Here is a 14,401-nt window from a genome sequence, read left to right as displayed (position 1 = left end):
GACCAATACAGTGAAACCTGTCTCTACTAAAAATACAAAAAAATTAGTCAGGCACGGTGGCACACGCCTGTAGTCCCAGCTACTCCGGAGGCTGAGGCAGAAGAATCGTTTGAACCTGGGACGCGGAGGTTGCAGTGAGCTGAGATTGCGCCACTGCAGTCCAGCTTGGGCAACAGAGCGAACTGTCAAAAAGAAAGGGAGAGAGAGAGAGAGGAGAGAAGAGAGAAGAGAGAGAGAGAGAGAGAGGGGGAGGGAGAGAGAGGAAGGAAGGCGGGAGGGAGGGAGGGAGGGAGGGAAGAGAGAGACAGAGAAAGAAAGAGAAAAGAAAAGAAAAGAGGAAGGGAGAGAGAAAGAAAAAAAGAAGGGAGAGAGAGAAAGAAAGAAAGAAGAAGAGAGAGAAAGAGGAAAGAAAAAAGAAGACAGAAAGAAGAAAGAAAGAAAGAAAGAAAGAAAGAAAGAAAGAAAGAAAGAAAGAAATAAAGAAAGAAGAAAGAAATGAAAGAAGTAAGGAGGAAGTAAGGAAGGAATGAAGGAAGGAAGGAATGAGGAAGAAGAAAGAAAGAGAAAGAAAGAAAGGAAAAAGAAAGAAAGAAGAAAGGAAGAAAGAAGAAGAAAGAAAGAAAGAAAGAAAGAAAGAAAGAAAGAAAGAAAGAAAGAAGAAAGAAAAGAGGAAGAAGGAAGGAGGAAAAGGAAAAGGAAGGAAGGAAGGAAGGAAGAAAAAGAAGAAGAGAAAGAAAAGAGAAAAAGGAAAAGAGGAGAAAGTAGCTGGGATTTTGATATAATTGCATTAAATCAATTTGGGGAATATGCTATGTTAACAACATCCAGTCTTCCAATCAATGAACATGAAAATATTTCCATTTATTTGGGCATTCTTTCATGTCTTTCAATAATGTTATATAATTTTTAGGGATCAAGTTTTGCACTACTTTTCCAAATTTATTCCTAAATTTTTTTGATGCAATTATAAGTGAAATTTTTATTCATTTTCAGATTGTTTATTGCTAGTGTATATAATATATTGATTTTGCATATTTATCTTATATCAAGCAACCTACTGAATTTATTAGTTTTAATAGTTTTTAATAAATTCTTTAGGATTTCTAGATAAAATATCATGTCATCTGCAGATACAGTTAATTTCTTCCTCCCCAATATAGATATCTTTTATTTCATTTTCTTGCCTAATTGACTTCCCAGTAAAATGTTAAATTGGGGTGGCAAGAGTAAGCATTCTTGTTTTATTTCTGATTTTACAGGAAAGTATTTAATATTTCAACATGAAGTTTTATGCTACCTGTGAGTTTTCATAGATGGCTTTTATCAGGTTGAAGGAGTTTCTATTTCTAGTTTATTGGGTGTTTTAATCAGAAAACGGTGTTCAATTTTGTTAAATGCTCTTTCTGCATCTATTGGCATAATCATATGGCTTTTGTTTATTATTCAGTTAATATGGTGTATTACATTAATTTATTTCAGATATTAAGCCAACTTTGCAATCCTGGGATAATCTTACTTGGTCATGGTGTATAATCATTTTCATATGTTGCTGGCTTCAATTTGCTAGTATTTTGAAGATTTTTGTATCTATATTCATAAAAATATTAGGTCTGTAGTTTTATCTTCCTATGATATCTTTATCTGGTTTTGGTGTCAAGGTAATACTGGCCTCATAGAGAACTCTTTTGGAAGAGTTTGTGAGCAATTGACATTAATTCTTTAGCCAGGCACAGTGGCTCATGCCTGTAATCCCAGCACTTTGGGAGGCCGAGGTGGACAGATCACGAGGTTGGGAGTTCGAGACCAACCTACCCAACATAGTGAAACGCTGTCTCTACTAAAAATACAAAAATTAGCCAGGCATGGTGGTGCATGCCTGTAATCCCAGCTACTCAGGAGGCCGAGGCAGGAGAATCACTTGAACCTGGGAGGCAGAGGTTGCAGTGAGCTGAGATCACACCATTGTACTCCAACCTGGGCAACAGGGTGAGACTCTGTCTCAAAAAAAAAAAAAAAAAAAATTCTTTAAATATTTGGTAGAATTTACCAGTGAAACCATCTGAATGTGGACTTCTCTTTGTGGGAAATTTTATTACTAATCTAATCTCCTTACTTATTACATTCAGATTTTTTATATCTTCAGATTTTCTATTTCTTCTTAAGTCAACTTTAGTAGTTTGTGTCTTTCTATGGTTTTCTCCATTTTCTTTTTTGATAGTGAAAAGTGAGAAACCACATTAACATACAAAAATAGATAATAAGTAAGTGATTATAACCTCATAAAATGAAAATTTGTAATTCCATGAGATGAAATATTATTTAATCAATAGAAGGTGTGGTTTTCAGCTGGGTGCAGTGGCTCATGCCTACAATACCAGCAGTTTGGGAGTCCGAGGTAGGCGGATCACCTGAGGTCTGGAGTTCGAGACCAGCCTGACTAACATGGAGAAACCCTGTCTCTACTAAAAATACAAAATTAGCCAGGCATGTGGTAGTAACTAAAATAAAATAAAATAAAATACTTAAGGGTAAATTTAACCAAGGAGTTAAAAGATCTGTACACAGGAAACTAAAACATTGTTTAAAGAAACTAAGAAAACACAAATAAATGGAAAGCTATCTTGTGTTGATAAATTAGAAGAATATTATTAAAATATTCACACTACCCAAAGCAATCTGCAGATTCAATGCTGTCCCTATCAAAATTCCAGTGTCATTTCTTATAGAAATAAAACAATCCTTAAATTCACATGCAACCATAAAAGGCCCTGGCTAGCCAAAACAATCTTGAGCAAAAAGAACAAAGCTAAAGACATCCCAGTCCCTGATTTCAAAATATATTATAAAGCTAATATAATCAAAACAATATGGTCCTGACATAAAAACAGACACATCAACTAATGTAACAGGATAGAAAACCCAGAAATAAACCCATGCATTAATAGTCAATTGATTTTTGACAAAGGTGTTAATAATACATAATGAGGAAAAGATGGTCTTTTCAATAAACTGTACTAGGAAAATTGGATCCTTATCTCACACAGTATAAAAAATCAACTTAAAATGGATTCAAGTCTAAATATAAGATCTGAGACTGTAAAACAACTACAAGAATACCTAGAGGAAAAGTTCCACGACATTGATCTAAGCAATGGTTATTTAGCTATGACCCCAAAAGCACAGGTAATAAAAGCAAAAATAGGTGCGGTGGCTCACACCTGTAATCCCAGCACTTTGGGAGGCCGAGGCAGGTGGATTGCCTGAGGTCGAGTTCAACACCAGCCTGGTCAACCTGGTGAAATCCTGTCTCTAGCAAAAAAATACAAAAAATAACTAGGCATGGTGGCACACGCCTATAATCCCAGCTACTCAGGAAGTTGAGGTAGGAGACTTGCTTGAACTTGGGAGACAGAGATTGCAGTGAGCTGAGATTGCACCACTGCACTCCAGCCTGGGTGACAGAGCAAGACTCCATCTCACAAAAATAAATAAATAAATAAATAAATGCAAAAATAGACAAATGGGATTTTAGACAAAATACAAAGCTTTTGGACAGAAAGGAAACAATGAACAAAGTGAAGAGCTAACCCACAGAGTGACAGAAAATGTATGTAAATCATACATCTGATAAGGGAGTAACATCTACAATAAATAAGAAACTCAAACAACCCAATAGCCAGAAAATGAATAACCCAATTAGGAAATGGGCAAAGTGGGCCAGGCACACTCACTCTTGTAATCCCAGCACTTTGGGAGGCCAAGGTGGGCAGATCACCTGAGGTCAGGAGTTCAAGACCAGCCTGACCAACATGGAGAAATCCCATCTCTATTAAAAATACAAAATTAGCTGGGAGTGGTGGCACATGCCTGTAATTCCAGCTACTTGGGAAGGCTGAGATAGGAGAATCACTTGAACCTGGGAGGCGGAGGTTGTGATGAGCCAAGATTGTGCCATTGCCCTCCAGTCTGGGCAATAAGAGCAAAACTCCATCTCAAAATAAAATAACATAAAATAGGCAAAGTGGCCAGGCGCAGTGGCTCACGCCTGTAATCCCAGCAGTTTGGGAGGCCAAGGCAGGTGGATCACTTGAGGTCAGGAGTTCGGGACCAGCCTGACCAACAAGGTGACACCTCATCTCTATTGAAAAATACAAAATTAGGGAGGCCGAGACGGGTGGATCACGAGGTCAGGAGATCGAGACCATCCTGGCTAACACGGTGAAACCCCGTCTCTACTAAAAATACAAAAACTAGCTGGGCGAGGTGGCGGGCGCCTGTAGTCCCAGCTACTCGGGAGGCTGAGGCAGGAGAATGGCGTAAACCCGGGAGGTGGAGCTTGCAGTGAGCTGAGATCCGGCCACTGCACTCCAGTCCGGGAGACAGAGCGAGACTCCGCCTCAAAAAAAAAAAAAAAAAAAAAAAAAAAAAGAAAAATACAAAATTAGCCGGTGTGGTAGCTTGTGCCTGTAAAGGAGAAAGGAAAGGAAAGGGGCAAAGCATCCGAAGAGACATTTCTCAAAAGAAGACATTCAAATGGCCAACAGGTTCAAGAAAAAAAATGCTAAGCACCACTAATCATTAGGAAAAACAAATTAAACCACAATGAGATATCATCTTACATCTGTTAGATTAGATGTTATCAAAAAGACAAGAAATAAGTGTTGGTGAGGATGCAGAAAGAAGAAAACCCTTGTACAATGCTGGAGGGAATGTAAATTAGTACAACCACTGTATTGGTCTGTTCTCATGCTGCTAATAAAGACATACCCGAGACTAGGTAATTTATAAAGTAAAGAGGTTTAACGGACTCACAGTTCCACATGGCTGGAGAGGCCTCACAATCATGGCAGAAGGTGAAAGAGGAGCAAAGTCACCTCTTACATGGCAGTAGGCAAGAGAGCATGAGCAGGGGAACTGTCCTTTATAAAACCATCATATCTCATGAGACTTATTCACTACCATGAGAATGGCATAGGGTGGCCCACAATTCAATTACCTCCCACCAGGTCCCTCCTACAACACATGGGGATTATGAGAGCTGCAATTCAAGATGAGATTTGTGTGGGGACACAACAAAGCCAAATCAACCACTATGAGAAATAGTATGGAGTTTCCTTAAAAAACTAAAATTAGAACTAAACTACTATATCATCTAGCAATTCCATTTCTGGGTATATATCCAAAAGAGATCAATATGTCATATCAGTATATCAAAAAAATACCTGCACTCCCATGTTCATTGCAGCACTTTTCACAATAGCCAAGATATGGAATCAACCCAAGGGGCCATCAATGGATGAATGGATAATGAAAATGTGGTGTATATACTTAACGGAATACTATTCAGCCTTAAAAGAGAAAAAAATCCTGTCATTTGGGACAACATAGATAAATCTGGAAGATATTATACTAAGTGAAATAAGCCAGGCATGAAAGAAAAATACTGCATGATCGTATTTATATATGGAATCATAAAAAGTCAAACTCATGGAAGTAGAAAGGGCCGGGCATGGTGGTTCACACCTGTAATCCCAGCACTTTGGTAGGCCAAGGCAGGAGGATTCCTTGAGCCCAGGAGTTCAAGACCAGTCTGGGCAACATAGTGAGACCTCATCGCTACCAAAAAAAAAAAAAAAATGTTTTTTATTTGATTTGGTTTGATTGATTTTTTTGAGACAGACTCACTTTGTTGCCCAGGCTGGAGTGCAGTGGCGCAATCTCAGCTCACTGCAACCTCCGCCTCTCAGGTTCAAGAGATTTCGTGCCTCAGCCTCTGGAGTAGCTGGGATTACAGGCACGCACCACCATGCCCGGCTAATTTTGTATTTTCAGTAGAGACAGGGTTTCACCATGTGGGCCAGGGTGGTCTTGAACTCCTGACCTCAGGTGATCCTCCCGCCTCGGCCTCCCAAAGTACTGGGATTACAGGCATGAGCGACTGTGTCCGGCCAAAAAGAGGTTTTTAAAAAGAAGTAGAAAGGAGAATGATGGTTACCAGAGGCTTAGAGGGTGGGGTGGGGAATGAGGGAGAGAGAATGGGAAGTTATTGGTCAAAGGGGTTCCAAGTTTCAGTCAGACAGGAGGAGTAAGTTTTGAGATCTACTGCACAGCACAGTGACTATAGCCAATAATATATTGCATACTTCAACATAACTAAAAGGGTAAATTTTAAATCTCTCGCCACAAAAATTATAAGTGAGGCGGTAGATATGTTAACTGGCTTGATTTAATCATTCCACATGTGTACACAGATCAAAACGGCACACTGCACCTCAGAAATGTATACAATTATGATTTATCTATTTGAAACAATATTAATAAAATTTTCAAAGAAAAAAGAATATTTGATGGCATAGGAAATTCCAGTTACATACAATATAATCCCAACTGTTTAAAATATATCATTATAAAACTAAGAGCAGATGATCAGGAACACAGATTCTGCAGTCAGACAGACTTAGGTTTAGTCTCAGGTCTACACTGGTTGCTACTGGAGCTTAGATGAGTCTCTCAGCTCTTCAGTTTCACTACTTCCTCATCTGAAAAATATCATCTCCCTCATGAGTCATTATGGAGATTAATGAATGCATACATAACGTACCTATCACCATCCCTGGAACATTGCAAGCAGTAAATAAATATTATTATTATAATGATTGTATCAACATTATAAATTCTTCACATACTGATGCTGTGGGTAATCAGTTCCCAAGAGATTTGAATATAATGACATTCTCTTCATACTAAAATGAACTGGCCATAACATACTCATGCAGAGATTCAGGTAAGAACAGTCTTACCTGCCTTTAAGAGGGCTATTAAAATTGCAAATGCATGTAACCCTTTTACTTAGCAATCCCACTTGCAAGAACATCTCTTACAGAAATGCCTTCACATATGTGAAATAACATTCACTATTCACTTTTGTGTAAGAGTTTTTTAAAGACAAATGTACCTTCAAATGGGATAGTGTGCTGCTATGCAAAGGTCTCCACGATATATCAGACAGCAAGAAAAGCAAGATGAGTACCAGTAGAAGTGAAATGATACCTTCAGTGGAAAAGAACTTTACACATTGTGTTTGCATAAGTAAACACTGGAGGAATAACAAAAATCAACACATGTGGTTACTTCAGGGAGCATGAACTGTTTGGGGGAACAGGAATGGGACTTAGACTCTTCGCTGTAAGTCTTTTTATGTTACCTGACTTTTTAAAACTTTCATTGATGTATAATATACACATAGAAAATTGTACATAAGTATAGCACTGAATTTTTTTTTTTTTTTTTTGAAGCAGATTGTCACTCTGTTGCCCAGGCTGGAAGGCAATAGAACAATCTTGGCTCATTGTAACCTCCGCCTCACAGGTTCAAGCAATACTTGTGCCTCAGCCTCCCAAGTAGCTGGGATTACAGGCATGCACCACTACACCCAGCTGATTTTTGTATTTTTAGTAGAGACAGGGTTTCACCATGTTGGCCAGGCTGGTCTCAAACTCCTGACCTCAGATGATCCACCAGCCTTGGCCTCCCAAAGTGCTGGGATTACAGGAGCGAGCCACCACGCCCGGCCCACCACTGAATAAATTTTTAGAAACTGAACACAACTGCATGATCAGGCCTGTTAATGAAGCAGAACATTGCCAACCTCCCCAGAGGTCCCCTTCATGATTACTTCCGGCCTCTCCACTTCCCCAACAAAAGCAATCATTTCTAATACGTATTCTTCTGTGTCTGACTTCTTTTGCCTAAATTGTTTGAAGAGTTCTCAATTTTGTAGTGAGTAAATTCATTTCTGGTGCCAGATATTACACTGTAATTTATTTGTAATTTATTTTCCAGTCTACGGTGATGGGCATTTGGGTTGTTTCTAATGTGGCACTATTACAAATACTAATCCTTTTTTTTTTTTTTTGAGATGAAGTCTTGCTGTGTCGCCCAGGCCGGAGTGCAATGGTGCAATCTCAGCTCACTACAACCTCTGCCTTCCAGGCTCAAGCGATTCTCCTGCCTCAGCCTCCTGAGTAGCTGGGATTAAGGCACGCACCACCACACCTGGCTAATTTTTATATTTTCACCATGTTGGTCAGGCTGGTCTCAAACTCCTGACCTGGTGATCCACCTGCCTTGGCCTCCCAAAGTGCTGGGATTACAGGTGTGGGCCACTGTTCCTGGCCACGAATACTAATTCTATCAATATTTTTGCTCTTATCTTTTAGTAAGTGTATTTTTCTTGGGTTTGAGTTAGTCTATGGTCCTATCTCATTTGTGGGGCTCAAAGGCACTTTCCTGAGCAACCCTCCAGTAATAATCCTCCTACCTCTTTATCTTCCAAGGGAATGTAGTGCGGGAAGCTGGTCCCAAGCTGCTGAGGAATTAAGAACCGGAACTTGTTGTGTGCTTCAGAGACAGCCTTGGCCACACTGGATTGGAATGGCTGTTTATCAATCAACATGCAGTAATCCTTGATGTCCCAGATCTAGACACAATGTGTGGGTTAGTGGCCTCACGCCCCTTGACCCAGACCCCAACTCACTCTGTGGGCTCCTCCCAAAACATTCCTCTTCATTTGGTGGGGGTTGGGGGTAGTTCTTTCTTACATCTCTGAGATACCTCACCACTAGGGCCAGAAAGGGCCTTAGGGATCTTCTAGGCCAGACTCATGGATTAGCAGGCAGGAAGGGTGTGACCAGCTCAAGGATAGCACACCCCTGCCTCATGTCTTGCCACAAGGCACAAAATCAGCTCCTGAGACAGCTGATCCTAGATTCGCCACACGACTGGGGGATGAGGGAGTTGGAGAAGACAGTGACGGAGCATGGAATTCTCCGGGGAAGGCTTCTTGGAGGGGCTTTTTGAACCAAGCCCCGCTCCTGTCACTGAGCTAAGTAGAGCAGGAGAGGACTCCTAAGGTAATCCACCCTCCTCCCTGCATTGTTTTACAAATGGAACCAGTACCCAGAGGGAGTAGGAACTAGGCAAGGGCCATGTGCAGCGAAGAGGTGGTTGGACACTTGGCTGGCACCAGCTCCTCAATCTTCCTGCCAGTTCTTCCTCACCTTGATGTATCCTTTACAATCCCCTGTGATGAGGATCCAGTCATTTTTATCAGTGGCCATGGCACCCACAACAACATTTTTATTGTTTAGGTCCACAGGGAACTTCCCCAGCAGGCCTCCACTCCCGTGGAGGGACCAGGCGTAGATGTAGCCGTCCATGCAGCTGCTCAGCAGGGCAGCAGTGTGTGGCAGGCGAGGCCTGGTCTGCAGGAAGATTATCTGAGGAAGACAGGAGGGCCCAGCTCAGCAGGGCTGTGAGCAAGTGTCACGTGGTGCTGAGGAACCCCAGCAAGTCACCACACCCACCTGGTCCCCCAATTTCCTAGATGCCCCGTGAAAGTGGTGATGGCGGTCACACCCTTCCTACCCAGCTGGTGACAAGGAACATCATACTGGACTATGAACTACTAGAGGGCAGGGATTTTGTGTCTTTTTTGTTTACTACTTTGTCCTTAGTAACCACAATGGTGCCTGACACATAATACATGATCAATAAACGTTTATCAAATGAAGGCTTACAAGTTTGATTCGACATAGGCTCAGACAAGATTTTCACAACCTGTAACTCAATTCAAAGTGATTTGGGGAAGGAACTCATTCCCCTTCATGTACATCTATAGTGAAATACCCATATTTTCCAGCTAATCATCAAGAAAGCATTTTAAACAAATTCTTGTTCAAGACTTGTTTTGATCATATGCCGTTTGCTAATTCCCCACTCTGCTCACTTTTCCCTTACATGTCACTCCTGTGGCTCATGTGGGGGCCACAGTGGGAAGTTACTCTGCGTGGCAACCATGAGAAGGAAGTTTCTTGCCTGGCACCCAGCAGGAGGCTGAGAGCACAGCCAGGGTGGTAGAGCGCATCAGGCCAGAAAGGGGAAATTGGAAGCTTCCTCACTCCTGCTAACTCAGAACTTTACAGTGTAATAGCTTATGTGTCCCCAAAGCATGTCACCACCAACAACAAAAATCTCGATTATCAAAAATCTCATGGTGGCTCATGCCTGTAATCCTAGCACTTCAGGAGGCCGAGGCGGTTGAATCACTTGAGCCCAGGAGATCGAGACAGCCTGGGCAACATAGTGAGACCCTGTCTCTATTTAAAAAAAAAAAAAAGAAGAAGAAGGGAAGGGGAGGGGAGGGGAGGGAGAAAAAAAAAAAAGAAAAGAAAAAAATCTCAATTATCCTTATTGTCATAGAAATCTGAAACTAGCTGTTCAAACTGCTTCCCACTGGCCCCAGCGCCAGGGTCAAAAACCAGAAGTCACTTGTGCCCAAAGCTTGATGGCTTCACTGGTGAATTCTACCAAACATCTAAGGAAGAATGAATACCAATCCTTCTCAAACTTTTCCAGAATACTAAAGAGGAGATAACACTTCCTAACTCATTCTATTACCCTGATATCAAAGTCAGACTAAGACACTTGCATCCTGGACTCCTTCCTAGTGCTCTTTCTGCCATGCCTCACAGTCTTCCGGGATGGCCAGACAGAAAAAATGGGAAGAAAGACCCAACAGGTAAGATCCCCGCCCACTCCCCGTCAGGTGTCCTTACCCCAGCCCACCCAAGCCTCTCTTCCACTAAGGAAAGGCTGAGATCAGAGGTGACCCAAGCACTCTGGACCCTCTCCAGGACACCACGCTAAAATGCTTCACTCTGCCCACAAGTGCCCCAGAGAGAAGGGACCCTGCTGCTCAAGGAGTGGTGCAGGTGGAAGACTGTACACCTTGAAGCCAGGGGTGAGGGTCAGCGTCCAGGGAGGGCACACACCACACACACACACACACACACACACACACACACATACACACACACACACACAGCCCTGCCAGCCACAGTGCCTCAAATCTCACCAACAGACATTCAATCCTTTGCATGTAATTATCTGGCCAAAAATTCAATCAAGATTCATGATACAAATCCTTATTACATGCAGATCACCAGGCCACATAAAAAAACCCAAGGAATTCCCAACAGTGGCGGCACAAAGAGTTAAAAGAACTTGAACTTCAAAAACAAATAGACCTAGAATCAGGCCCTGGCTCTGCCATTTTCTGGCCATAAGAATCTTGGGCAAGTCACTTCACCTCACTGGGCCTGTTTCTTCAGCCATAAAATGGGAATAACAATAATAGTACATTCTTTTCAGATGTATTAAACATTCCTTTCACATTCATTCTTTTCAGATGTATTAAACAAACAAAAATCCCTCATAAATAAATAATAATAGTACATACTTCCCAGGGCTGTTTGATGGACAAAATAAAAACAACACATGTAGCTGGGCATGGTGGCTTATGACTGCAATCCCAGCACTTTGGGAGGCCAAGGCAGGAGGACTGCTTGAGCCCAGAAGGTTAAGACCAGCCTGGGCAACATAAGGAGACTCCATCTCTGTAAATAATTTTTTTTAACCAGCCAGGCACAGTAGCACACACCTGTGGTCCCAGCTATTAATACTCAAAAGGCTGAGATGGGAGAATCGCTTGAGCCTGGGAAGCGGAGGCTACAGTGAGCTGTGATTGTGCCACTGCACTCCAGCCTCGGCAAGAGAGCTGAGACTCTGTCTCGAGAAACAAAAATAACATATGTAAACCATTAAGTTCATTGTCTGACAGATATTGAGAGCTCAATAAATATTAGTTACCACTGAAACATAACGCAACATAGCAAAAGCTTTCCAGGAGTATGTTTCTAATCCTAGGGCTTTATATCTGGAAATAGACAAGAGGTCCAAAATTTATGTACAAGGATGTTCACTGCAATGATTTCTATAGAGGCAAAACCCAGTCACCTAGCCATCCACCAGTGGCAGCGGATGGCTAGACAGACTCTGTGCAGTGTACCCAGAACATGATGTGACTAGTAAAAGGAATGCCATGGCTCTGTAAACACTATCACGAAGAGATGCCCATGAGGAGTCAGGTGAAAAACAGCAAGTCCTAGAATAATATATGCAATATGGTATTATTTGGTGAAAAATATCTATATTTACATATATACATTCATACATGTATGTACTTGTATATGCACAGAAAAATTCTAGAAGGCTACAACACATGTCTTAACGCAATAACCTCTGAAGGCTAAGAAGGGAGCAGCCATTCTTTTACTTTATACACTCGTATAAAGTTTGAATATTTTTCGTAGGTGGTGGTGGTGGTGGTGTTTTGGAGTCAAGTCTCACTGTGTCACCCAGGCTAGAGTGCAGTGGCACAATATCAGCTCACTGCAACCTCCGCCTCCTGGGTTCAATCAATTCTCCTGCCTCTGCCTCCTGACTAGCTGGGGCTACAGGAGCATGCCACCACCCCTGGCTAATATTTTGTATTTTATTAGAGATGGGGTTTCACTGTGTTGCCCAGGCTGGTTTCAAACTCCTGAGCTCAGGCAATCCGCCCACCTCTGCCTTCCAAAGGACTAGAATTACAGGCATGAGCCATCGCACCCGGTCAGGTTTGTTTGTTTGTTTAAGAGACAGGGTCTAGCCGTGTTGCCCAGGCTGGAGTGCAGTGGCACAATCACGGCTCACTGCAGTCTTGACCTCCCAGGCTCAAGTGATTCTCCCAACTCAGCCTCCCAAGGAGCTGGGAGCACTGTGCACACTACCAAACCTGGCTAATTTTTTAAATTTTTTGTAGAGATGAGGTCTCATCATGTTACCCAGGCTGGTCTAGAACTCCTGGGCTCAAGCAATCCTCCCACCTTGGCCTCCCAAAGGGCTGGGATTACAGGCGTGAGCCACTGCTCTCTGCCTGAATTTTTTTAGTTTTAATTAAGGACATGTATCACTTTCTAATTAGAGGAAGAAAGTATGAGAGACAGACAGACACACAGAGAGAGAAGTGCTCATTCTTGAACATTCCATGCCAGCTCTCCCATGAGGGCCTTTGCACCTGCTACCTTCTCTGCCTGCATCACCCTATTTCCAGATAATTGCAGGCCATGTTTCCTCACTTCCTTCAGGCTCTTTGCAGATGCCACCTCCTCTGTGAAGCCCTCCCTGACCAGCCTATTCATAAAGTAGCAATGCCATCTCCTCCCATGTCCGTTCTCCCTGCCCTCTTCCCGGCTTTCTTGCCCTCCATTGTCCTCACTCACTCTGTGACATGCCCTTTATTCTATTTGCTGGTTAATTGTCTATCTCGCCCCAACTATAATGACAGCTCCAGAGGTCAGGGGCTTGATGTCTTTCATTCACTGCTCCTTCCCCAGTGCCTGGCATGTAGCGAATGCCTGTGTCCAGATAGCACTAGGTCACCAGCCCGAAAGATCAAGCTTTGAGCCATCTATCTTGACTTCGCAGATTTAAAGGGATGGGATCTGCTGGCAATTCTGCTTCCAAGAATCCATCCTCTCAATATACTCACACTAGTGCCCAGAAATGTATATGCAAGAATGTTCAGTGCAGTGCTGCTCCTAAAAGCTAAAAACTGGAACTAACCCACAGACCTATTCCTAGAGGACCAGCTTCATAGTTCCTGATACATCCAAGTTATGCAGCAGCGGGCAGTTGTTAAAAAGAATAAGATGGCCAGGTGCGGTGGCTCAAGCCTGTAATCCCAGCACTTTGGGAAACCGAGGCGGGTGGATCACCTGAGGTCAGGAGTTCGAGATCAGCCTGGCCAACATGGTGAAACCCCATCTCTACTAAAAATACAAAAAGTAGCTGGGCATGGTGGCACGTGCCTGTGGACCCAGCTACTCCGGAGGCTGAGGCAGGAGAATCACTTGAACTCAGGACACGGAGATGCAGTGAGCTGATATTGCACTCCAGCCTGGGTGACAGAGCAAGACTCCATCTCAAAAAAAGAGTAAGGTAACAAAAGAATAAGATGAATCTAAATCCCTCTCATGAAAGTATATCCATGCTATAGACTTACAGAAAAAACCAAATGGCAGGACATAGCTATCATTTTATATTACTAGTCAAAAAAAAAAGTACAAGGCTAAAGCCAACCTGCTAGCAGCGACTGCTGCTGTTGAGAGTGGGATGGGATAGGGTGAGTGAGACATAGGAGACTTTTATTTTTATTTTTTCATTTACACACACTTTTTTTTATTATAAACTAGTATTATTACTTTTAAAAGTTATTTAAAGTATTTTTTTAAAGAGAAGGAAGAGGCGGGGTATAATGGTTCACATCTGTAATCCCAACACTTTGGGAGGCTGAGCCAGGAGGATCACTTGAGCCCAGGAGTTCAAGACCAGCATGGGCAGCATAGTGAGACCCCATCTCTACAAAAAAATACAAAAAAAAAAAAATAGCTTGGCATAATGGTGCATGCCTATAGTCCCAGCTACTCACAAGGCTGAGGTGGGAGGATCACTTCAGCCC

General features: G+C 42.3%; 1 protein-coding gene across 7 annotated transcripts in view; it reads right to left on the bottom strand.

The window, feature by feature from the left end:
- Positions 1–14,401, bottom strand: part of EFCAB8 (EF-hand calcium binding domain 8) — a 106,952-nt gene that overhangs the window by 24,471 nt on the left and 68,080 nt on the right. For 6 of the 7 annotated variants that reach the window (XM_033186106.1, XM_033186107.1, XM_033186103.1 and 3 more), the window contains 2 exons: positions 9,060–9,278; positions 8,321–8,479 (listed from right to left, as the gene is read on the bottom strand). In XM_033186106.1, the coding sequence (XP_033041997.1) occupies positions 8,321–8,479; positions 9,060–9,278 (378 nt within the window). The remainder of the gene's footprint in view (positions 1–8,320; positions 8,480–9,059; positions 9,279–14,401) is intronic. The other variant, XM_033186105.1, reaches the window with a different exon arrangement.

The sequence above is a fragment of the Trachypithecus francoisi genome, unplaced genomic scaffold, assembly GCF_009764315.1.
Source record: "Trachypithecus francoisi isolate TF-2019V2 unplaced genomic scaffold, Tfra_2.0 Lachesis_group21, whole genome shotgun sequence".
NCBI lineage: Eukaryota > Metazoa > Chordata > Mammalia > Primates > Cercopithecidae > Trachypithecus > Trachypithecus francoisi.
This window is presented reverse-complemented; position numbering and strand designations above follow the sequence as displayed.